Source organism: Xiphophorus couchianus, chromosome 13 (assembly GCF_001444195.1).
Source record: "Xiphophorus couchianus chromosome 13, X_couchianus-1.0, whole genome shotgun sequence".
Taxonomy (NCBI): Eukaryota; Metazoa; Chordata; class Actinopteri; order Cyprinodontiformes; family Poeciliidae; genus Xiphophorus; species Xiphophorus couchianus.
Genome location: NC_040240.1, coordinates 28,070,146 through 28,096,464, shown reverse-complemented (window position 1 = coordinate 28,096,464; position 26,319 = coordinate 28,070,146). Strand labels below are relative to the sequence as shown.

The 26,319-nt window shown below is 43.0% G+C and overlaps 1 protein-coding gene across 2 annotated transcripts; it reads left to right on the top strand.

Annotated features, from left to right (window-relative positions):
* The first annotated feature begins 2,806 nt into the window (after positions 1-2,806).
* Positions 2,807-23,491, top strand: lrrc3b (leucine rich repeat containing 3B). Of its 2 annotated transcripts, none has more exons than XM_028035223.1 (2): positions 2,807-3,088; positions 21,706-23,491. In XM_028035223.1, the coding sequence occupies exon 2, from the start codon at positions 21,852-21,854 to the stop codon at positions 22,632-22,634; it is 783 nt and encodes a 260-aa protein (XP_027891024.1). In that variant the 5' UTR covers positions 2,807-3,088; positions 21,706-21,851; the 3' UTR covers positions 22,635-23,491. The 2 variants fall into 2 exon arrangements, with proteins under 2 accessions (XP_027891024.1, XP_027891025.1); XM_028035224.1 differs by lacking the exon at positions 2,807-3,088 and adding an exon at positions 11,033-11,266.
* The last annotated feature ends 2,828 nt before the right edge of the window (positions 23,492-26,319 follow it).

The window sequence follows — 26,319 nt, the reverse complement described above, 5'->3', positions numbered from 1 at the left end:
ATTTAAATGACTTATCTCTTCCTCTGGTCCCCCTCTCTATGCGATGCATGCATTACATTATAATTATCTCCAAGTTGCGGGAATACTGACCTCTTGGTGAAAGCAGGTCTGTAAATGAAACTGACTCGGCTGCTATTATCTGCCTCTTAACATCAGTGGAGAAGCACTAAATGATGTGAGCTGCAGCAGCGTTTGGTCCTCTCACTCTGGAATATCAACTCATCTTGTGCTAATGATGTTTTCACGGATGCAGTTGTGATAAATGAACAGTTCAGCTTAAACACAGGGAACATCTAACAGAGTTGCCAATGCCTTACTAAGCATCATGATAAGCAGACTGTTGTGTTATGATAGAAACATCTTTAGACTTTGTTACAAGAACAAAAGGAGAAATTAAGGTGTTGTTTTCATTTGTTGCAAAAATGGAATCACAGATGAATAATAATCACTTGTGATTGCCTTCTTTGTCTGAGACTGTAAACTGTTACCAATCAGAAAACTACATTTGTTTTTCTGTGTTTTTTTTCTTAAAGTAGACAACATAAAGTTAGCATGTTAAAATGTACATCACAGCACAGTTAGACATTTAACAGGGGGAAGGAGTTTTTGTCTTCAAAAAAATTGCCAGGAAAACTTACATTTGGATGGAAAACAATATCCTTCGGACAGATGAGACCAAAGTAGACACGCTTGACAATAATGCACAGAATCCTGTGTGTAGAAAACCAAAACCGCACACCTCAAACCAGCTGTCAAGTACAGCGGCTGGCTGATGATTGGACCAAAGGAATCGTGAGTGTCATCCAGCTTTCTTTTCGACAGCAAAATTTCACTTTAAATTGGGTTATTATAACAATAAAAGTGCCAAACACAGTAGCTAATCAACCACAACATGACCCAGAACAAAGTGCTGCCATGGCGTAATGTCAGTCTGGGCCTGAACTTGATTGTACTGCTGTGGTGGGACTTTAAGAGAGCTGTGGATGAACAAATGTATGCCACCTTAATGAGCTGTATTAGTGTTTTTAGAGAAGCGGGCATAAACTTACCAATCTTACCTCACAACAACAAGACAGGCTGACAAAGTCAGACAGAAAATGACTATTTTGAGTTTCTAATCCTAATGGGGCTCCAAAAGCGCTTCAATCAGTTATGTAGAGTTTTCCACGACTGTTGAGTAATACTGGAGATACTTACACTTAGTTTTTTGTTTTGGTTCCTTATGTTCATAGTGCAAAGACCATCAACCTAAGAGGCAATTCTACAAAACTGGAATAAGTCTTTATAATTAACTTCTGTATTTGAAACAGTCTTCCTGCTCCTTCGTTTGTACACAGAAGTTCTCATTCAAGAGTTTGAAAGTAGCATGGAGGACACTGATAATGGAGAACAGAATAATGTGGGAGGGAGGAAAGGAAATGACAGGCTTTTAACTTCTAGGAATGAGGCTGAATGACATTAGAAACAGTGTGAGACTGGGAAGCAGCATGAGCAAGGAAACTAAGAGGTGGTAACTAATAAGCAGAGAGAGGAACAATGTGAATAAAACAGAATGCAGAGCAATACAAACTGGAGCTAAAACACTACTGCTATAAGGAAATGCAAACCAATGTTAAAGAGCAGATACACAAGAAATAACAATCAAACTCAACCCAAAGTATTGAACTGGATACTGATCATTATTAGAGATGCACCAATATAAAAAATGTAAACAACACTGATATGCAATATTCATACAACTGCCACTGCAGTACTTCATATTAATTAACATTACTATATATGTTATATATATACAGTATGTCCTCACACTTCGAACACGGTGTTCATCTGGACAACAGCCTGGACTGGAGATGCAACAGTGAAGCGTCTATAAGAAGGAACAGAGCAGACTGGACTTCTTAAGGAAGCTAAGATCCATGAAGATTAGAGGCATCTTTAATAACCTTTAATTATGAGTTACAGCATTTAATTTCCCTTTGGGATCAATAAAATATTTTTGAATTTGAATTGTAAAAGCAACCTGATTGCTTCTCTGCTTTAGTTACACACCCATGATCCTGTGCTGCATCACAATCATTGTCACAAGGTTTACTAGATGGCTACTAAATATGTTTGTACTTGACTTGTGAAAGTCTGTCTTAATTTGTTATTTAACTATTCTTTCTGTCCACATACAGCTGTGGAAAAAACAAAGAGTCCACTACACTGAACCCCATTGAAAACCTCCAGGTTATTCCACCAAGTATTGATTTCTGAACTCTTCCTGAGTTAAAATATTAGTATTGTAGTTTCTAAATGAATATGAACTTGTTTTATTTGCATTATTTGATGTCTGAATAGGTTGCATCTTTATTGTTATTTTGACCATTTCTGCAAATAAATGCTATGTTTTTGTTTGGAATTTTGGAGACATGTTGTCAGTAGTTCATAAAATAAAAGAATGACGTCCATTTTACTCAAACATATACCTATAAAAAGTCAAATCAAAGAAACCGATCATTTTAAGTGGTGTCTTATTTTTTCCCTCAGAGCTGTAGAGAAAGCACACTTAAAGTATGCTAAGATCAAAAGTCCTCCATAAGTAAACAGAACATGATGAGTTTGATCATATGGTATCTACCATATGATCAAAGTGTTTCAGGATTGGGCCAAGTCCTCTTCTGTGGAAACCAAACTATCTTATCAAAGAGATTCATGCAAGAAGTGCCACATGCTGATTGATTCTACCCTAAACCCACTGTGAACTAAATCAGTGCTTTAGCTTGGCCTGTCATTGTTGACACTGTCATTTTGAATTTGCTGGATTTAAGAACACCTAGGGTCTTCCGTCGTGACAGCTGCTTCTGCTGAAAGCTCAGCCTGGTTGTCTTTGTCATACGGTGACTTCATGAACGAACCCCTCCCTGTCTTGCCATTCAGTCCGATGCGGTGTTCATAGTGTGAGGTATGGACTAAAAGATGCGAAAGCGCCGTGCTACTTCTTTATTAGGAGGTGGAGGACACCTGAAGCGCAAGGCTGCCATCACAGCTTTCAGAACATCCATGTGAAGAAGAGCGTTTTGCCTCAGCTGTTAGAGCCTGTCAGCAGGTGAGCGGTCTTGTGTCGCCTGTTGCTTCTTGTCTGTCTGCCGTCTGTGGCTTCTCAGATGCTTGTGTTGAAGAATTATTTCCTGAAGCCCGAATCTGCTCTGATGACATTGCATGTTTCTAAATCTGATGTCTGTTTTTAATCAACTTGGCATTTGTGCATTTAGCTCGCGTTTCACCTGGGCAACTAAAGGCTTTTATTTTGGGTTGGCAATTCGAGTTTGATGCGTGATGTTTTCACTTTGGATCAGCGGACCCGGACTCCATCGAAAAAAAATACAATTTCATTTTTATTTTTGTACCTTATTAATAATCCAACATTTTGGATCTTGTCAACTAATTATCCACAAACAGCAACGCAACTGCATGCATTCGGCGCTTCTTAGCATCGGAATAAACACGTTGCCTTTGCATAATTTTAACTTCCACCTGGCTTTAGCCGCAGTTTCTTGGCGATCCTTATTCGGCATAGCGCACCTAGGAGGGCGGCAGCGTCCGATACGAACCAACCACAAATGTGCGAATATTATTTAAATAAGATGTTATGATTTGTGTTTTCTTACGACGAATTGAAGGGATTTTTTTATAAAGCAGCGAACCAGATTTCAAATGCCGTTTACGGTTAGAAGTGTGTCTCTCTAGAGCAGATTTGAAGAAATTAGTCATTTTTTAAATGAAGGGCTGCGTGACGTTGTTTGCCAAGCTTCAGTTCCAACTACATTCAATTTGGTGAATGGGAACGCAATGTCTAGCAGGTGATTGTTCTTCTTCTCATCAGTTTACCTCTGATGAAAGCCTCTTTCTGCTCGTTATCACACAGTGTGTAGTTTTGAGGGAGCGGCCAATGCATCAAATGCATGCGGCAGTTAAAGAGGCATGAAGGCAGCTGTGTCCATGTCAGACTGCAGCTGGATGTTCCAGGAATGTTACCGCTGCTTGCTGCTGGGCAGGGAATGAGATTCTTTTACTTGGACCTGGACATTTCTTTGAGACGATCCCAGCCACAAGGCGGGGACGTGTCTGTTGACGGATGATGTAAACCACTACAATACCTCCACTGCCTTTTCGCATTCATGTGTGTGCAGATAGCATTATGTTTAAGGGCTGCATGTAAGTGCTGTTAATCTCTTCAGGTTTGCTAAAGTATAATCTTATTTAGCCTTAAAAAGGGTCAAATCGGAGATAGCACGTGAAGAAAGGAGGGAAATAATTCATCACTTCTGTTCAATCAGAGGATATTTTTATTTTTCAGAAAATAGAAAACACCCATGGAAAATGACGGGTGTAAGCAGCATACAAAACCGTTTCATCTATGGTTATATTTTTTTCTACATACCAACTTAAAAACTGCAATGAGAGACGATGCGCTGATTAGAGTTTTGTGTTTATGTTGTTACAGTTATTTATTTATTTATTTTTACAATTAACCTAGGGTCGATGCAAGATTCCCACAGTACAGGCATTACTGGAGTAAAATACCACAGATGGAAAGAGACAAAACGTGTTAAACCAGAGCAAATGGCTTTTGTTTAAAACAACAGCAGCTCCTATTACTTTGCTTCTGCTAAAATACGATGCTATGAGTCCAGTTATGTTTCATGGCAAGGTATTAGATATTGTTATTCTCATATTTGTAGATATTTTTTTTTCTACTTCAACTCTAGTTAGTGAGATACAGTGAGAATAAGCTAAAACAAAATGTCAAATTTCTTTATCATCTGTCAGCAGTGATGGAAAAGTAAAGCATGGAACAAACACCAGGTCCATTTAGTAGAAGCATCTAAATTCTACATTCTAAAGACTGATCATACTGAGTACTATAACTTCCTGCTGTTCTACTTTTTATACATTGACAGATCATTTTATCTGGCTAATTGGTAACCAGAATATTGATCTGTTACCCAACCTGCACTCTGTGTGAAGACATATTTCGTCACACTTACCTAAGAAAGTAAAGGTCAGTTTCCACACAACGACTTTCTAAAGATCAGGTCTTCTTTCTTGTAAACAAGAAAAATGAGAGAAGTGTTGCCAGATTGGGTGGGTTTCTGCCCAACTGGGCTTCTTTTCAACACATTGGGCCTGGACAAACAGCTTTGGGTGGGTTGGTATAATTTGGACTGCTTGTCAAAACATTTGGCCGGTTTTTAGGAAGTGCATATTAGAAAATTCTGTTGTAATCGTTGTGTGGCAGAAATACCCAAAACTTGTGAATTCTTATAAAATATAAAATCTCTCAGTGAGATATTTATATTGATTAATCCCAGGCCAATTAATTGCTACAGTTCTCTTGAATATCTAACCTTTAGAGTTTCATATTCTGTCATGTTGGTGTGGACGGAGGACCCAAGTGAAGGCAGCCTGCAGATGAAAAAAAATATTTTTATTGAAGAAAGTAACAAACATAAACAAATATTGAAGCAAAGGAGGAAAACACCAGAAACAACAGAGATAACTGGGATCACAATGGAAAGACGGCGAGATTTTTAGATCAGTTCTGATTTCTGATTGGATTTAGTAACACTGAAAGGGATGTAAGTCATTTACTCCATTTCTAAGATGCTAAATACCAAAGAAATACACCACAGATGGCAAAAATGTTATTTTAAAAAAAGAAATACCAGTAGCTGTTTTTTGTTTTCCTAGGTTTTCTTTTGCTTATATTTTTGTTCTGAAATATGTAGGTGTGGTAAACAAGCAAAACAATATGGAATCTTTAAGAATTCATTTTTTTAACGCAGTTTGCCAAAGTTAATTTATTCAACCTTTGTTTGTGGTGAGCACTATAATGATGTCTTTCACCTAATGAATTTAATTTTGTGTTATTTAAATAACAGGGATATTCCTGCCCTCACATACTTAATCATTCGCTGTTTGAACACTGGAACAACCTAAAGACAGATCCCAGTCTTATGTGATCATTTTCATGACCATCACTACAAGGTCGTAGAGGTCACAGTGTATGTGATGAGTCTACCCTGCTATGTAATCCATTCCACCAAGGAGACGGGGTAAAAACATGCAGCGGCGTAAAGAAGCAGAAAGATAATGATTCCTGACTGCCAGCTCCTCCTGTCAGGAGAAATGCAAACATTTTGACTGAAAGCAGTTTCGAGGCAGCAGCCAAAAGCATATTTCTTCAGATTCTTTCCATTTCTTTAGCAGCAGGAAGCGGTTGGGTGTAAAAGTCCAACTGGTGTTCAGATTTTATTGTCAGCATGGCCATATGTTGCCTCTACATGTTTTGTAAATTGTGATTTATAGTTTGAAGTGATTTCTGGTCAGATCAGATCAGAACAGCTCGGTGGGTCATTGAGGTCGTGATCTTGTTTCAGCTCGTTGGTTTGTCGGCTACTGCTATGTTTAGATTTCAGAAAACTCAAAGTCGCACGATGAATGATGTAAAAACAAAAATGAAGTGGTTACAATCTAAACCAAATGTGAAACTCGATATGCTGTATAATAGGATATAGCCATATTTTTCTCATGGTTGGACATTAAAATATACTAAACGTTCTTGTTTTAGGTCAGAATAATAGGAGAAATTTTTATTTTTTCAAATTTAAGTGTCCATCAATCCATCATTGGGGGTAGACCGTCCATCATAGGGAACACAAAGACACACAGCACAAGCAACCACACACACACACACACACACACCCCTACATACTCATATCAGTTTAGAGAGACCGGTTCACCTCAGTCTTTTTTTTTTTGGACTGTGGGAGGAAACCGGAGTACTGGAGTACTTTAGTTCTTCTAAAGTATTCACAACACTTCACTTTTTTCACATTTTGTTATATTCTAGCCTTTTTCCAAATAGTATTAAATTGATTTATTTTTCTTCAAAAGACACACAAATACCGCACTATAAAAATGTGGAAAAAAATTTCAGAGTTTTTTGCAAATGTATAGAAAACCAAAGTATCATATCTACATAAGTATTCAGAGGCTTTCTTTAGGACTGTGCTGATCTCCTCTGACAGCTTTAACAGCCTCCAGTCTCAACCTGCAGCTCCAGCTCAGCCCTCCTCTCTTCAGGCTTCAGTTTGCTCCGTTCTTCTCCATCAGGTTGGATGGAGACATCTGTCAGCCATGTTCACCTCTCTCCAGAAATGTCCACTCAGATTAATGTCTGGACTCTGGTTTGGCCATTTCAGGATGTTCACAGATTGGTTCTGAAGATACAGTGGAGCTGATGTCATGGCCAAACATTAGCGCTTGGGTAAAATCAGAGACCACACCTCAAGGAAGCAATTGTTTAGCCAAGGGATTGAAATGTGGTTATGTGATAAATTGAGTTGTATCAAAGGCTTTTGCTGCTTTTTCTGAGAATTATTTAATCTGTTAATATGAGTTCTTTTAACCAGCCAGTTTGGTAGGAGTCTTTGATGTACTTGGAGAAATTTAGACATCATAAATAGTTGTAGAATATAATGAGAGGTAGAAAGACAAATTAAGTAACGCCCTGACTTTTACTGGTCAGTATAGTAATACTGAAAATGCAGCTGTGTTAGAGGATACATGTTCTTCATCACACTGCATAACCTGTACTTGTGGTACACTCGACTCTATATTTAGCAGTGAGTACTCTACAGTTTGTGAAGTTTAGTTTGGACAGGAAACACAGATAACTCAGGAGGCATTGTGTGTGAAGAGAACTCCCCTCTTACATAAACATAAAATGAAACTGTCTCATAAAACCGAGGAGATCAACTTGGATAAACACCTGGAACGCAGCCTTGACTCTTCTTCCTGCAGCCATTTACACCTTGAGGCATGTCACTGAAATACTTCATGTTGCTGTCAGTATGTAATTCAGAAGTAACAACAATGACTATTATGTTCATTTGTAGGTTTTGTCTTTTCGGACCCAACTTTTTTGGTTCTGCCACAACTTTAAATCAATCCATACCTGCTTGAAAATGAAGGATTTCCTGTTAGTTTTCATACTCCATTCTCTACTCATCGTCCACTGTAAAGGAATGGAGTTTTGACTCCAGTGAAAATATCTACCAGCAGGAGCAGAAAGTTGATCAGGAGCCATAATCTGTCATATTTCATCAAAGGTGAGATTTGGGCATTTTTATAATTCACAAAAGCACTTAGCAAAGTAAGCTGATGTGCAGTGGTTTATGTACTTAGGTAGGAAGAATCAAAAAGACAGCATGGCACTGCATGGAGATGATGGGACAAATGAACCAGCATGCATCATGGTTTTAATGAGATCGGATGGATGGACAGGTCAGTGATTGTATTAGTTGTCCTAACAGCAACTTTAAGAACCAAGAACTCACTAAATCCTTCCTCAGGATTAAAGCGGGTTTTCAGATGAGTGGTGGAGCATCTTTTAGTTCAGAAATCCAGTTTTATTCTATAAAACCATAACAGATTGTCCTGGATGACTAAGAACCTATAAAATATGACCAGATATGCTTTACATGGGTAAGAGAATCACCAACCTCTTTCTTTGAAAGCAGAGAGTTTTATGAATCTACTTAGCAATAGCTTAAGAAGACATGAAACTGTTCAGATTTCTAAGCTCATCTAGTTCCAGTCTCAACGCCTCAATCATGTTTTCAATGTTCATTGATTTTTATCTATACAGCACTTTGTCACAGCTGCTGTTTTTATTATATTATATTATATTTATTATATTATTTATAAATAAAGTAGCAGCAGTAGTTGTATGGGTACAGAGATGCTGCTGTAATAAAAAAGCAAAGCCTTAAGGATTGCTTGCAACTTCATCAGGACCAGAAGCTGTGGGAACCCCAGGTGTTGCTCTCTATGCCCTGGATGATCAGAGCTGCTTTGGCAGACTAAAGGAAGCATGACCTCCAGCACCACCAGAGCTGTACTGAGGAAGCATCACATGTAATTCACTTTTTATTCTTCACCACGCCAGTCTCTCTGGGTAGGCGTTTGACAAAAGGAGGTTGATATTGTGTTTGATGAATTTCTGTGTTGCTTGGTTCATAGATATGGGATAATTATCCCACCAAACTGTCAACGTAATTTAATTTGAGATTAATTGGAATGTAGATTATGCTCAGAGTACATTATGACGTCTTGGTGACCATTTTTCAAACATTTGCAGCAACGATTATGCAATTGCAAAAAACTGAATTCAGTTTTTGGACTTTTTGCACATCTTTACCAGGTGTGTTGACAAAGTTGCCTAGATCTGCATTTTATTTCTTTGCCTTTTGACACAGAGAAATAATAGCATTCAATCATTTTATAATCCTGGGGCAAAAGGGTTTAAACTTGAGAGGGTGTTCTCTGTTTGCCTGTTTGCTGTCACATTGCCCACGCTTCCTGTATAGACGGTGTGGAAGGAAAAGTGACAGTGCTCATTCCTTTCTTTTGTTTTGCCAGAAAGCAGCAGCACATTCAACATATTTCCGTCTGCTCTCAAAAAGTATAGAAAAAGTTAAAAATACTTTTCTGTTTACAGCAACAGGAAGCCTGACTCTGCTGTTCCATACAACACATCATCATCATCACCACCATATGGATTTATGGCAATTCTGTTTTATAGGGTTGTGTTTCCAAAGACTATTCTTCTGTCAGAAACTTGTGATTTAAGACCATCGATCTCCTAGGCAGAGTTCTGCACAGGCAAGTTAAAGATTGTAACACAATATATGGAGCTAATAAAAGAAAACATTTAACTTCTAAGTCAATAAAGGACAGCATTAAAGATAATTATCCAACATATCATGTTCCTCTAATGGAAATGTTTTAGCTGTTTTTTCAGCTGTCCATTATTCTCGGCAGATCTTGTTTGAATTGGAAGGCAAACAGATATGCCTAATCTGATATATTTTAGATTTAGTGTGGTTCGTTTCACTATTTCATGGTAAGCCATGAAATAACTTACCGCAGCTCTCACTGCGCCTGACCAGGAGTTGCATTAGCTGAAGATTTTCTGTTTTTGGCTGTTTTTTCTTTCGTTTTTAAATGGTGACAGAAAAATCTGAAAATCATCTGTCATCTGACCACTAGGTGCAGGCATTTACAAATTTATGCATAGAGAGCATCAAGTGGCTAAGTAAATCAATCAATCATTCTATCAAACAAAACAACCACCAGAGTATTATTTAAGACCTGAACACTGAGCACAGTGCATTTCGCTATCCAGGAGTGGGATTTCCTCCCACTGATGGAAGGACTTGGGGAATCAGGACGCCTCTCATTTCGAAAGTCTTGCAGAACTCTGATTGCTTCGCCGGGAGAAATGTTCCCTGATTCCAAAACTTTGGCTGAAGTGGTGCTTCTAATTTCAGTCTCTAGTGTGGCAGCAGAGTCGAGATTCAGCCTCCAGATCATGATTGAAACAGCCATAAGAAAAGTCCAAAACCTCACAATAGTAACCTCTGCAGCAAGCCCCAATTCAGGAGGAAGCTGTGAGAATGTATAGTTCGGCTACCGTAGGTCAATAGTTCATATTCATGTGCAATTATTTCATTTTGTTGTTTATATGTAGTCATTGGGTCCACAGTCAGAGGATTTTGTCACTGTGGAGAAAAAGTTTCATGTGTTCATTTGCTTGATGTGTGATGGGACAATATGGATTCTCTGTTGAGCTTGTTTGGACTGAATATTAATGAAACCAAATTAAGCTTAAATGCAGTTGAATATGGTATTATTATCATTATGAAAGTTGTTGGGTAAAAACAGATTATGCCTGGATTTTTTTTAACCCATCAGTCAAAAAAAGGTTGACAGGTTTCTTGTTGACAGGCGACAAAAAAGTCAACCTTTGTCCCTGATTTTGTCTCGTGCTCGTCCCAAACTCTGATGTTTCTCTGTCTTCCAATCAGTGGATTGTGTTGTGTGATGTCAGTGGCTCCACCCTAACCACACCGGACCATTGTCCTATGGACCTACAACTGAACGGGTCCAGGAATGGTGCGATATGGGCTGGCGGAATGGGTCGATTTTACAATAGAAACAAAGTAGCGTACTTCACGGCACCAGCCTGTGCCATACTGCTCAGTGGAAACAAGGCTTCTGTGAGGTTTTAACTCAGTGCTTTCTAAAAAATAGCTTTATTATTGTAGTTCTTAAGTAAGACTGGTATTGATTTAGGACTTCTGCTTCCACACCGTTTTACAGCAACAGATCTCAGTAACAGGTGACTGAGATCTACAGATGCAGCGAGAACAATCGTGTGAGTTGCTTTGACCCTGCAGACGACATTGATTTGCTGTTGAAAAATTATTTTCCCTCGCAGCATCAAGAATGTCAATTATAATCAGAGATATATAAGTGTTAGCCACACTGTAAGCTCTGTAGCGTTTCCTACCTTCCTCAGTAACAGAGCTGGAAGGCAGTGGCATGCTCCCGTCAACCGAGAGGCACTTCATGCTAATGGCTTCAAATACCCTTTGGCACCACTGTTTTTAGTAACACAGTGTGTGTGGCTGTAATGCTGTCAGCATCAGTCACTTCAGTCCACTCTGGAAAATGTCAGCATGTATTCCATGAACTGCCACAGTTTAACTCTGAGTGATGGTCAGCAGGTTTTAAAATTTTTACCACCCAAACTCACTGAAGTGAAAATAGACAGGCAGAAATCTGCAGTAGGTGTGTTGCGGTACCAGGTACGGCTCCCCTGGGTGCCTCCAGGAGGGCAAAAGGCCCCGGGGCTGACCCAGCAACTGCAGGAGGGATTGGATCTCGCAGCTGGGCTGGAGGGAGCAGCCGTCCCTCTGGAGGTCCAGCAGACAAAGACTTGGGTTCTCATCCAATATCTCAAACATTAAAGTAGTTTGATAAAAGATGGAGGGATTATTTTCATCATACCCTATAATGTCTTGGACTTTTATCAGACAGGCTTCGTTAAAAATCAGCTAATGTCTGGATTTTCTCCATCCTTAATAAGAATGATGCTAAAGTCAAATTTATGCTCCTTTTTCCTCCATTCCACAGATATAACACATTTGACACAGAAGTGGAGAAGTAATGATTAGAGCAATTATTCATTTAATTTAGAAAAATAGTCAATTTACTGTGCTTGGACAGATCCATGAATCTCCATTTTTCTCATACCTTGTCGTTGAATCTTCCCTTTAGAATATTATAAACATAAATATATATTTAAATATGACATATTTTATCATTTAAAAATTATGTTAAAAAGAAGCGCAAATTAATTATACTAGGTAATGACCTTCACTGACCATGCTAATTATGTGTTTTTGATGTCTTTGAATAAAGCTGTTCTCACATGAACTGATTATTTGTTAGCTAACCACTGTTGCTGCAGCTTTTGCAGTATTTGTAGTCATTTTACCTGTTTTCCAGTTCCTACCTTTGCAGTTCTGCAGACTCATTACAGGTATAGAATGGTGCTGTCTACTTCATCAGTATTCCCATGTCGACCACACAAAGCATGTGAGTTAAACCTCTGACAGTGCTGGGTGACCACAGGGATTGGTCTTAGAAGGAAGATCCTCCCACGTTCTCTGCTCACATCCTTTCTTCATGTAATAATCTCTGTGAGCCTCTGATCGTCAGCCTGCCATCAGCTCTGCTGCAGTCTGGATCTCTGGTCTTTTTGTAACCCTTGCTTCCATGCTTAGTGCTCTGGGTGTTGCTAGCTCAGAGTACTTGCTTCTTTCTACCCACTGTCAGTTCTTTATTGTGTTTGGTTCTACCAGCCACGCAACATGTCTGACAGGACAGGAGACCCTGTCATCTGTCAGAAAAAGGGTTACAAAAAGACCAAAGATCCAGCTGGGACGATAAAGAGAGGAGAAGGACGGTACTTGCTGCAGCAGAGCTGATGGCAGATCCACAATCAGAGTTTATGACATGAGGGAACATGTGGATGGATCTTCCTTCTAAAGCCAATCCCTGTGGTCACCAGGCCAGTTCCTGACACTTTCTGAGGCTGAATTCACATGCTTAGAGTGGTCAGCACAAATCTAACCCCATAAAAGACTAAAGGAGAGCGTCTTCAACATCATCCAGCCTGGTAAAAACCAGCCCCTTGTTTTATGCTATACTTCATCCTGAGGGTCTGGACCCTCAGCTATTGAGAGACAATTGGTTTCTGGAGGTGTGGACTCTGTTGAAGTTTTACAATTTACTTAATCACTAACGCTTGGCCTGGAAGTGTAATTTACCAGTTCAATGCTATGAAGCTTAGCAGTAATTGCCTGCGCTGTAAACAACCATCCTCCACTGTGAATAGAGAAGTGCTGATCTGAACGAGGCGGCTGTTAATGTTGATTTAATATTTGGAAGCGCGGACTGAACGGCTTCCTTCACTTCCTCCCCTGCCATTACTGAAACTACAGGCAGACTACTATTCTAAAACAGAGCAGAAAATCAAAGTCATACTTCACAACTTCTCCTTCTGTTCACTGATTGGCCCAGTAGAAATTCTACCAGAGGGAATCCAAGTAAATGGGAGAAAGCCCAGACTGTCTATAAAGTGAGATTTGAATGGAGCAGAATTGCGCAGGAAAGCAATATCCAGGCTACCATCATCCTGGTGGGAACTCTGTAAACTGATGCACTATTGAAACATCGCTGGGTCACATGACCACTAGATGATAGAAAGAGGTGGATCTGCAGCAGCTGTGAGCCAAACCTGTTGTTCTTCCTATCTGGTGTTATGACTTGTCCTAATTAATATCGAGTTGAGATCACTCTAAAGGATTTTTGCGGGTCACTGAATGTTGTTGTCAGGAAGCGGTGTGGTGAAGGGTGGTGAGGCAGATGCAGCGGACCCAGGTATGATGAATATGAAGATTTAATGAGAAAACTTAATCCAAACAACGAGCAGCAGGCACATGGAAACACTGACGACACAGAAGCTAACATTGACGACAACAAGGCTAGACATTGACGAGGACCCGACGACGAACAAGGAACACAGGTGGAGTTAAATACACGGGAGGGTAATCACAGAGACGAGACACACCTGGGAACAATCAAGGGGAGGACAGGACAACGAAGAGACTTAACGACACAGAAAACTCTAAATAAACAAGGAAAAACACAGATCATGACAGTACCCCCCCCTCAAGGGCGGCTACCAGACGCCCAAGAAAAAAAAAAAACAACCAAAAAACCCAGCAAGGGTGGGCGGAGGGGTGCCGGACGGCGGGCCAGAGTCCAAACCAACAAAAAAAAAAAAAAAAAAAAACAACCCACCATCGTGGGCGGAAAAACAAGAAGGGCCAAGAGTCCAAAAACAACAAAAAACTACCCACAGGGTGGGCGGAGGCAAAGGAGGCGGGAACCACGGAGGTGGTCCGGCGGTCGTCCGCGGCGGCGGGAACCACGGAGGCGGTCCGGCGGCCGTCCGCAGCGCTGGAGGCGGGAACCACGGAGGCGGTCCGGCGGCCGTCCGCGGCGCTGGAGGCGGGAACCACGGAGGCGGTCCGGCGGCCGTCCGCGGCGCTGGAGGCGGGAACCACAGAGGCGGTCCGGCGGCCGTCCGCGGCGCTGGAGGCGGGAACCACAGAGGCGGTCCGGCGGTCGTCCGTGGCAGCGGGAACTACGGAGGCGGTCCGGCGGTCGTCCGCGGCGCTGGAGGCGGGAACCACGGAGGCGGTCCGGCGGCCGTCCGCGGCGCTGGAGGCGGGAACCACGGAGGCGGTCCGGCGGCCGTCCGCGGCGCTGGAGGCGGGAACCACGGAGGCGGTCCGGCGGCCGTCCGCGGCGCTGGAGGCGGGAACCACGGAGGCGGTCCGGCGGCCGTCCGCGGCGCTGGAGGCGGGAACCACGGAGGCGGTCCGGCGGCCGTCCGCGGCGCTGGAGGCGGGAACCACGGAGGCGGTCCGGCGGTCGTCCGCGGCGCTGGAGGCGGGAACCACGGAGGCGGTCCGGCGGCCGTCCGCGGCGCTGGAGGCGGGAACCACGGAGGCGGTCCGGCGGCCGTCCGCGGCGCTGAAGGCGGGAACCACAGAGGCGGGACCCCAGGAGGCGGTCCAGCGGCTGTCCGCGGCCCGGGAGGTGGCGATGATGAGCCCCCCGAGGCAGGGTCTCTGGTGGAGCACAGGGGGTCTCGGTGGGAACGCCGGGGGTCTGAGTCGGAACACTGGGAGTCTTGTGAGGAACGCAGGGGGTCTTGGTCCTCGGGGTCTCGGGAGTCAAGGTCTCGGGGGTCAGGGTCTCGGAGGGAACGCAGAGGGTCAGGGTCTCGGAGGGAACGCAGAGGGTCAGGGTCTCTGGAGGAACACAGGAGGTCAGGGTCTCGGGTGGAACGCTGGAGGTCAGAGTCTCGGGTGGAACGCTGGAGGTCAGGGTCTCGGGTGGAACGCTGGAGGTCAGGGTCTCGGGTGGAACGCTGGAGGTCAGGGTCTCGGGTGGAACGCTGGAGGTCAGGGTCTCGGGTGGAACGCTGGGAGTCTGAGTCGGAACGCAGGGAGTCTCGGTCGGAACGCAGGGGGTCTCGGTCGGAACGCAGGGGGTCTCGGGTGGAACGCAGGGGGTCTCGGGTGGAACGCAGGGGGTCTGGGTCTCGGGTGGAACGCAGGGGGTCTGGGTCTCGGGTGGAACGCAGGGGGTCTGGGTCTCGGGTGCGCCGGCAGGAACGCCGGCTGATTCGGCCTCGGGTGCGCCGGCAGGAACGCCGGCTGATTCGGCCTCGGGTGCGCCGGCTGGTGCGCCGGCTGATTCGGCCTCGGGTGCGCCGGCTGGTGCGCCGGCTGATTCGGCCTCGGGTGCGCCGGCTGATTCGGCCTCGGGTGCGCCGGCTGGTGCGCCGGCTGATTCGGCCTCGGGTGCGCCGGCTGATTCGGCCTCGGGTGCGCCGGCTGGTGCGCCGGCTGATTCGGCCTCGGGTGCGCCGGCTGGTGCGCCGGCTGATTCGGCCTCGGGTGCGCCGGCTGGTGCGGCCTCGGGTGCGCCGGCTGGTGCGCCGGCTGATTCGGCCTCGGGTGCGCCGGCTGGTGCGGCCTCGGGTGCGCCGGCTGGTGCGCCGGCTGATTCGGCCTCGGGTGCGCCGGCTGGTGCGCCGGCTGATTCGGCCTCGGGTGCGCCGGCTGGTGCGCCGGCTGATTCGGCCTCGGGTGCGCCGGCTGGTGCGCCGGCTGATTCGGCCTCGGGTGCGCCGGCTGGAACGGCCTCCGGTGCGCCGGCTGGTGCGCCGGCTGGAACGGCCTCCGGTGCGCCGGTCCTGCCTGGAACGGCCTCCGGTGCGCCGGCAGGAACGCCGGCTGGAACGGCCTCCGGTGCGCCGGCAGGAACGCCGGCTGGAACGGCCTCCGGTGCGCCGGCAGGAACGCCGGCTGGAACGGCCTCCGGTGCGCCGGCAGGAACGCCGGCTGGAACGCCGGCTGACTTGGCCGGGGGTGCGCCGACCGGAACGCCGGCTGATTCGGCCTGGAGTGCGCCGGCTGAAACGGCCTCGGGGGCGCCGGCTGGAACGCTGGCTGGAGTTGCTGGTCCCGGAACTGGAGCGGGATCTGGGCTGGCGGAGAAACTGTGCGGCTTGGGAGGCAGAGGTTCGCCAGCCATGACGGCTAGGGCCGCCTTACGCTCCCACTCTGCCTCCCTCTGCAACTCCACCAACCCCGGGTGCGGAAAACGAGGAACCCAGTAGTCCAGCAACAGTCCCAAGCGGATGGCGAAACCGAGGCGTCGGCCGGCAGCGTACGGCTTGGCCATAGCCTCCTCATACTCGCTGATCGTTTCCGTCAGCTCCTTTAACTCCACTGGGTCCATGATGAAAAGTAAAAATAGCGTGCCTCACCGTTCGGTCTGGTCGGGTCCTACTGTCAGGAAGCGGTGTGGTGAAGGGTGGTGAGGCAGATGCAGCGGACCCAGGTATGATGAATATGAAGATTTAATGAGAAAACTTAATCCAAACAACGAGCAGCAGGCACATGGAAACACTGACGACACAGAAGCTAACATTGACGACAACAAGGCTAGACATTGACGAGGACCCGACGACGAACAAGGAACACAGGTGGAGTTAAATACACGGGAGGGTAATCACAGAGACGAGACACACCTGGGAACAATCAAGGGGAGGACAGGACAACGAAGAGACTTAACGACACAGAAAACTCTAAATAAACAAGGAAAAACACAGATCATGACAGTTGTGCTATACTAGTGAATGGTCTGTATGCTTCATGTGGGTTTTATACATTGAACAGAGACAGTGTCTCTGTAGAGCAGCTTTTTTTCTCTTATAGCAGTGCAGCAGCTGGACGAGCAGCTTGATGTAGGTCTGGGAGGTCTCTGCAGTAAACAGACCACCCTTTGTCTTTTTTTCCTGATTGTCTACGTATTGTTGGACGTCAGTGTTGCTCCTCTGCCAGCAAATAACTACAACAGGAGCTCAGTGTTTAGGTTTTCACAACCTGCCACATTTCTACCATATGGAGCCGACAGAGGGAGGGGATTTTCTATCAAGTATAAAGGCTGTCTATAATTTCAGCTTAATAAATAAACCTTAAAGACAAAACAATCCTGGCTCCCTTTTAAATATTATGATTGTCTTTTTTCACTTTTCCTCATTCATGCTGAATTTCACGCAGATTATGAAATGTATTACTGTCAGTAAGTATTCTAATTTAAACACTGAAAGTTACCTCCATGAAGGAGGTTGATTCTCACTACTGCTTCTTCTGTCTGGAGTCTGTTAAGGTTTCATGTAGAAAACATCACTGTCTTTAGTGGTTGTAGGGATCTGCCCTGTCCACTTCCATCTGCTGCAGCTGCCATGAACCAACACAGTGAGTTGTTCTATGGCTGGTGAAAACTGCAGGTGAAGTCCTGAAGGTGGTCAGCTGACCGTTTACAGTTTGGAAGTGTGAAGGCCACCTCTGCTCTTTGCTGAATGTAAATTAATACCTGCTTACTTTGTTGAGATTTACTGCAAGATTATGAGTCACTTTGCAGACAGCATGTCTCTCAGATTACCCACAGGGTGGGTGTGGCAACCTACTATTAGTATGTTTGTTTTAGCAATTTCTGAAAATCTAATTTTCAGAAATTATATTTCCAAAATTGTTTTTATGCATTACAAACAGCCAATGTTTTTAATGTATAAAACATTGATGTTTTATGCATATTAATGTTGAGTGAGAACAAATAAAACCTGACATACCAGTTACACATCTGTTATTGTTCTTTTCTTTGTCCAATTATCTGCATCCAGTTTGAGGCTGTTCAGAGTTTCAACAGCTTCTGGAAAATGAAAACTGGGCAGCTTTTTGCTCTGTCAAAAGAGAAAATGGTCAAAGATAAGTTGAATACATTTAAACTGATCCAAGTGTAGACTGCATAAATCTTGTCTTTGTGTCTATGTGAGAACGTTCTAGAGAACGGTCTTATACAAATGAAGGAGCATTTATTTCAAACAAGGCCATCATGGATCTGTGCACCATCCTGAAAGCTGAATTATAAAATAAATTTCTAACTCTCTCTACACAGCGTCTCCAAACAGGAGTTGAAACAGTGCACACTCAGCTTCCCATATTTGGCTTGTTTACCTCTAAACATACAACTGCAGCTATCTATAGCACAGTTTTATCTGCAGGCAAACACTTTTCATGCAGCAGCTTGTGGCTTCAACTATCTTTATGCATTCATATCTTGTCTTTTTTGGTCACTCTGCTCAAAGCTCTGTCTTAGAAATAATCCTAAGGCCTTAAGCTATAATATGTGTCTGACACTATATTAGTCATTCAATACGCTGTATATAACAGAAATACAATTCATCCTATCATATTTAAAAATAACTCTGGTGTTCCTCTTACACTATGAGTCAAATCATATTATTATCCCCTGATGAAATCAAACAAAACTCTTAAAGGGTATATATCATGCTACAATGGTTTTCACTCATCAAAAACAGACCTGTACTGTTGCCTTGATTCTGTCATGCATGTTTTAAGGAATTTAATACTTCTGACCTGCTCTACTGCAGCATCATTGATGAGTAGGGGGGCACAGGGTGTCTTGGCTGATTTTTCCTGAAATCAACAACAATTTCTTTTGTTTTCTTGACATTCAGGGTGTTTCACCTCCTATCTGTAGTATCGTTTGCATACATTATGTGGTTCAAACTGAACATGGCAGTCATGGGACATCAGGGTGAAGACCAGTGGGCTCAGTACACAGCCCTGAGGGGTGGAGAAGGGGGGGGGGCAGTGCTGATGACCCTTGAAGCATTCTTACCAACCCTCAACAAACTGGGATCCTCAACGAGGAGGGAAGTTTTGAGATGATGTGATCCTTCACCAGACACAAGAAACATGATGGGAGTGAGGCGACAGGGCGGTAGTCGTTAAGTGATGACATTGTGGGCACTGGTATGATGATGGCCGTCTTGAACCTAGCTTAGCAAGGTGCCAAATATGTCCATTAGGTCGCGAGTCAAGAACTGATTAGCACAGTTCTTGAGAACTGGTATGTTATAAGGACCTGCTGCTTTATGCATGTTGAGTCTTCTCAAGGTCCTCTGAACATTAGCTGTCACAAGTCTGAGTATCGGTTCACCTGGTTGAGGAGTGGATTTCCTTACTGGAGAAAGGAAATCTTGTTGAGGGCTTCAAACGCCATATGCACCTGGTGTTTGCCGAATCATGGAAAAATTGCTGGATTTTCTGACCATTGGCACGTCTTACTACTCTGATGACTTCTCTATCGCCACATTTCAATGCAGCGTTCTGTGCCCTCTGCATCTCACTGTCTTCATATTGGCCTGATTAAAGTCCTTGCCAACAGTGGAAACACCCTCTGGATGTGTAGTTTGGAAGTCACTGCTGGAACTGTTGACTCACTCAGAGCCCCTTTAGTGTTGGCACTAGGACAGATGGAAACAGTAGTGATGATGATGTTGATGATGATGATGAAGATGATGACACCACCACGTCAGGTTTTACCACTTAGTGCTGCCTCTATCCAAACGGAATGTTGTTAGCCTGACAATTATAAGGGTTATCATTAACAGAGGAGTTTAATTATGTCTCAGTCAGAATTATGACACAGTAGTTACTCATCTCGCAGTTTGATGTCATATCCAGCATTAAGTTACCTATTTTTTTCTCCAGCAAGCAAGTTGAATGGAAGCAACGTTCCCAGTTGGTTACACTTTAGCTTTGCTGCTAGTCCTTCCCGGCTGCTGCTCTTCCTCTTCCTGTTGCAGAGCCACCGTCTCCTCCTGGCTGCTGAGGCTTTCACTGTTTCAACGGCCACTGCATCTTACTGGCATAACAGTCTGAGGCTGTTCAGAGTTTCCAGAATTTCCCTGTCCACTCTCGGTAATATGCAGGATACGCATACTTTTAAGATAAACTTAGCATCTTATCCTGCCTCTATTATACTGGAGGTCTTCTTTTGTATGAGCCAGAATAAATGTCTTTTTATGCCTTAAAAGTCCAATGATTTCAGGAACCATTATGCCACCATGTTTGTGTTAATATCTATGTATAGCCAAACCAAAGCTATTGTGGCTCAACAGCTGTCTCACTATTTCATCCAACCATGTTTCTGTTAAAAAATATATAAAGAATATGCTCAGTAATGAAGTCATTAATTAAAAGTGAGTTTTCTGGCAAAAATCTCAAGTTCAACTAGAAATTGTGCATTTAATATGAAAATACAAGTGTGAATGCTGAATGCTCAATGCTGAATGCTTTTGGTGAAAATCGCAAAAGCGTCTGAAGCCAATAGCTGAGGACTTGCAGAAACTTAAGAACTAGTTCATGCAGTGTGAAAAACCCACGTAAAAGCCAACATTAGCTAAAAAGCTAAAACTAGCTAAAATACGAATGATAGCAAATAGGCTACCACTAGCATGCTGGGTTACAGTAATATGTTCCACAAAATGAAAAAAAAAAAGAAGAAGTCATGTAAACCCTAAAATTTGAACAGGGCAAAAACTTAACTTTCTGATAAAAATGGTGGGTGAATGAAATCCATTCACCCACCATTTTTGGGTGGGTGAAACGGTATTTGATATCTTGATATCTTAAGATATCAATATTTGTTTGGAGGCATTGTTTAGCACGGTGACTACAAACAACATCCTACATGCAGCAAGAAAAACCCAATGTCCAAAGCTCAAATTATTCCCAGGTGTTAAACAGCATGAAATCTGTTAAACTGCCCAAATTCAAAATCGCCACTACCTTGTTTCCTCTATGACAGCTCCAAAACTGGATGACTGATTGCAATTAGTAGGCAGTGGAAACATCTGAAACATCAGCTGTAAAACATGACAGACATTTTATATTGTAACTCTCAATTCTGCCACAGGATGGAGCGGTTTCCCCCATGGGGAGAAAAATTCATAAAAAGCTGAATATTATAAAAAAGTAATTATTAGTGTGAATGCTGTAAGCATTCACACTAATAAAGCTACTTTAAGTGACTTGGTGCTCATATTTTATCTATAGGAAGATTCTCTTGAACAGGAATCGATATCAGTTTAATTTTAGACTATTACTATTAAGTACAATTAATTAATACTAAAGCAGTTCAAACTAATATTTTAAAAAGCCAAAACTACCCAAAGGCAGACAAGGCGAGATACTGAGCAACGTTGCTCCTGCTCTGCATTCAGTCAAAACCAGTAAAAGGAATAACAATGGATAAAATATCTCAACTGACTGTCTGTTCATGTCATTCCAGATCCCAACACAACATGATGAGACCAGTTCATCCACCAGTATCTGTAGCGAGTAGAGTGTGAGGTCCAGCAGCCACTATGCCATGTGTGTAAAGGACCAGTGGTGGTGTTGTGGCCCCAGGCGGGATGCTGCTGGAAGCCGGTCAGTATGACTCTGCTGGACTTGTGGCTGTCACGCTCCATCCCCATGTGCCTGCTCCTCCAGAGCCTTGTCCTCATGGCCCTGTGCTTCCCCTCGGCCAGCATGTGTCCAAAGGGCTGCAGCTGTCTACGCGACCCCCACCTCCACGGTCTGAATGTCACCTGCAGTCAGTCCCGCCTCAAAGAGATTCCCCCCAACCTCCCAGTCGATACTGTCCTCCTGAGGCTGGACCACAATCAAATAGGTGCTGTGCCCGACCAAGCCTTCCGTGGACTCCGGCTTTTGAGGGAGCTGAACCTCTCTTATAATGCAGTGGAAACTTTAGGGGAAGGTTCCTTTAGTGGCATCGAGGGGACATTACAGGTGCTGGACCTTTCCCACAACCGCATCACTAGCGTTCACAGGGATGCTTTTGCCCGACTGAAGGCCCGCATCATTGTAGATGACAATCCCTGGCACTGCGATTGCGCCCTCCAGCAGGCCATTGGAGGAATGGCTCACAACCACGAGGCCGCAGCCAGGGTCCTCTGCAGGAGCTCCGAACTACTCGATCAAGAGGGTCGACCTTTCCTGGCAGTTGACACTGACCTGTGTAACCTGGCAAAAAGGACCACAGACTATGCCATGCTGGTCACCATGTTTGGTTGGTTTGCAATGGTTATATCATATGTGGTGTATTATGTTCGTCAGAACCAGGAGGACGCCCGGCGTCACCTGGAGTACCTCAAGTCTCTCCCCAGTAAGCCCAAGAAACCTGATGATGCTGATGACATCAGCACTGTTGTCTGACAGCAGCATCACAATGGCTCTCCATCACAGACTCAATGAAATGTTTACGCATCAGGACCCACATTTATAGTGTTTATTACTCCAAACTTCAGTCTCTGTGAGCATCAGAAGGGTTTGTACTTTGGAACTTTTCTCATATATCTTTACCAGGCTGAGTTTATGTTCATAGTGAAATCAGGCAAGAAATGAAACAACACCCACACTACAACATTTTGAAAAATGTAATCTCAGGTTGAAATATTACCATGGTAATGGCTTTTTAGGTAATGATTGGGAATATGTGGAAATATATATATATATATATATATATTTAGTTTTAAGACAAGATATGATATACACCTTTAATCAAAAGCCCCTATTTTTCAGTGTCTACCTGCTGAAAAGTGTTGTCTCTGAAACTATAACATGGAAGCAGAGCACATTCAATTTATACTGTGTCTAATTTACAACAAATGAGACAAAATATTTCTTATCTCTCTCCTCGCCTTTGACTAAGCAGGCCTGTCTCTTAAATAGACACGTTTTCTTGCCATGCTTTTTTGAAAATAACAACTTAGGGTAATAACATAGAGTACTAAATTCCAATAAAGCTAATTCCTGCCAGAAATAAAAGGTGTTTTATATTAAACACATGTATGTTGGAATTTATGCAGTTCTGATTGTTGCAGGTCTGTTTTTCATTGTTAGGTTCGCATTGACTGGATGGAGGATGAAGCTTTTATGCTAAGCAATTACAGTGCTTTAAATTTTTGCCCCTTTACAGATTTCTTTAGTGTTTACAGTTTTTCTAGCATACATGCCCAGTCAAAGGTCATTCCACAGCATCTTTGTTGGACTTAAATCTAGACATCTACTAGGTACAGTACAGACCGAAAGTTTGGACACACAGTTGTGTCCAAACTTTTGGTTTGTACTGTATGTCCTCGAAACTCTCTTATGGGTTAAGATTGGAAAGTCATTTTTGCCCATTCTTTTATTTTTATTGCTAAATCATGAGCCTTAGCTGCGACAGTGAGCCCGACAGAGTTCAAATGATTTTCTGTTTGTTTTTTTTTTGTGACCTCCTGGATGAGCACTTGCTGATCTCTTAGGGTAATTTTTGGTTGGCCAGCTACTTTTGGGAAGTTTCTTCACTGATCTACAGTACAGACCAAAAGTTTGGACACAACAGTTTGTCCAAACCTTTGGTCTGTACTCAGTTCAGACCAAAAGTTTGGACACACCTTCTCATTGAATTCAATGAGAAAGTGTGTCCAAACTTTTGGTCTGTACTGTATGTCTCACTATGGTTTTCTGAGGTCCTGGAGCCTTAAAATGGCTTTGTAACCTTTTCCAGATCTATTGATGTCAATGACTGTGTTTGTGACTTGTTCTTGAATTTCTTTAAATCAGGGCAATGTCTTACTTTCTGAGATCTTTTAGCTTCATGTTGTCAGACAGGTTTGTATGGAAGTGAATTCTTTAACTGTTATCAAAAGTCTTTTGACTGAATAGTTAAGTGTGTCTAGAAAGCCAAACCATAAGAAATCTGTCGGGAGGCAAATCCAGTTTACAGCACTGTTAAACTGATGTAGCAGCCCAGTGGTATTAGTGTTTACTTTGTCTTTAATATATCTAGTCCCAGTTGAACCAGTAAACCCATTGTAATTTAAATCAGATGATTTTCCTAATTATCTTTACAAAAGTAGAACCATTCGGACTTCTTGGTGGGTTATTGGATTTTCTCATTGGATGGCAACCACATGTTTTGGTTTGCTAACTTTATCACAGACACAATCTGTCCAACTTGTCACCCGTGAGTCTAGTCTATATCTAAGACTACAACAGTCTTTTTTCTGAAATATATGTAGTGATACAATAAGAAATAAAAGAAAATTTGTCTTTGTGATAGTTTTAGTGGCGTGCTGCCAAACACAAGTCTTTGGTGGGATAGTGAAATGTTACTGCACTATGAATGTTTCTTTTGTAATAAACTAAGTTTTCGATCTGGAGAGAAATTAGGGTTAAAACATACCAATGTTCTGTTTATTTAGTTAATATTTTTATATACAATCCATATAAAAACATTAAATGACAAAACAGTTAAGCACAATGCCTGAAGGATTAGACTGATTGGACATGCAGACCAGTGATTGGTACATAAAGGGTTCTTTTAGCAAAGCACCAGAGGGTCTAAGTAAAGGACATGTACATCTAGGTAGAGGATCATCTGACAGTCAAAATAGTAAATAAATAATATAACAGAGTACTTTCATGTGAGATTTGATTGAAAAGGAAAAGCATAAAAAGAAGTGCAGATAATTCAGCTTCTTTAAATTCTTTAAAATGTAAAAACACAACAGAAAGACGTGAGAAGAAATAGACAATTAGCAGTCACGTGGATTGAAGATGGAAATAAAATCAGTCGATGATCATCCACTGGGTGACTGACGAAGGCCTAGAGATACCTGTGAATAACAGTAGAAGATGCCTATGTGAAGCCAAGCTATGAACAAGATCCCCCCTGCAAAGTCTGTTTTTTAAAGAAAAGACTTTGTGAAGAAGCCAAAGAACACACTAACTGGCCTGAAGAGACATGGTGCAACATGGGATGGACTGATGAAGGCAAGAGTCTTGGGGCTCCACTCAGTTCATCATATAACTCCTAATCCCACAATACACTGTGAAGCATAGTGGATTAGGTATCATGCTTTGAACTTGTTCCTTATTGTGTCTGGCCTATTTATCACATCCATCAGGTCAAACGTATAATATTACTTGAAGACTAAATGTAAGGAAGTAAGTATAATTTTATTTACATAGCATATTTCACAGATAAATCACAAAGTGATGTCATCTCAGTGAGAAGAGGAAATGTCTTTCTCTGGTTTTAACAATATGTTGACGACCCTAAGCTCTAGAAACAATGCTGACTCTAAGGCAAAACTAAAAAGTCCAGAGAAGTGTGTAGGCTCCATGTAACACCAACTTGTTTGGTCACCTTCAATCTGCTGCTTTAAAAATGCTCCAGGATCTGACTGGTGACACAAACTTTGTGGAACAAACCAGAGCTATGTCCAAAATAATAAATATGTGAACCAATCTGGGGGAATTTCAAACAGAATGATGATGAGTCCCAGTTTATTTTAAAACACATCCACTTTTATAGACTTTCAGACAGCACATATTCTGCATTATATTTGGCATTCCCCAACATATGGCTCTAAGTTTAAACACAGTATTTTTCATATGTACATTCTTTCCATATTTGGTATCCCATAGCCTGTGACTTCACCTGTCTTTAAGAAGGTTCAGGCACTCATGCCTGGCCTTTTTGGGTAACTCCTATCCAATAACTCTGGCTTAGAAATGTTGTCCAAACCCATTATGAGGCATCAAGATGTGATGTATTATCAGACACAATGTTGTTTTCAGAGAACAGTGGTCTCACAGATAAATATTCATCCAGTGATTCACAGGAAAAGCTAAATCTTCAAGCATTTTTACACAGCAAATGATTGAGTTTGGAATTAAAATTGCCTGGCAGCGCTGTTTTTGGTGCAGCCTAATGTTCCTTGTTCCTCGTGTTCCCCAAAGGACAGAACAAATATGATAAATATTTCTTCATGTTTTCCTTTGTAGAGTAGAATGTGCAGTGTTCACATCTCTCCATTTGCTGTAAAATGTTCACCTCATCTGCTGTGAT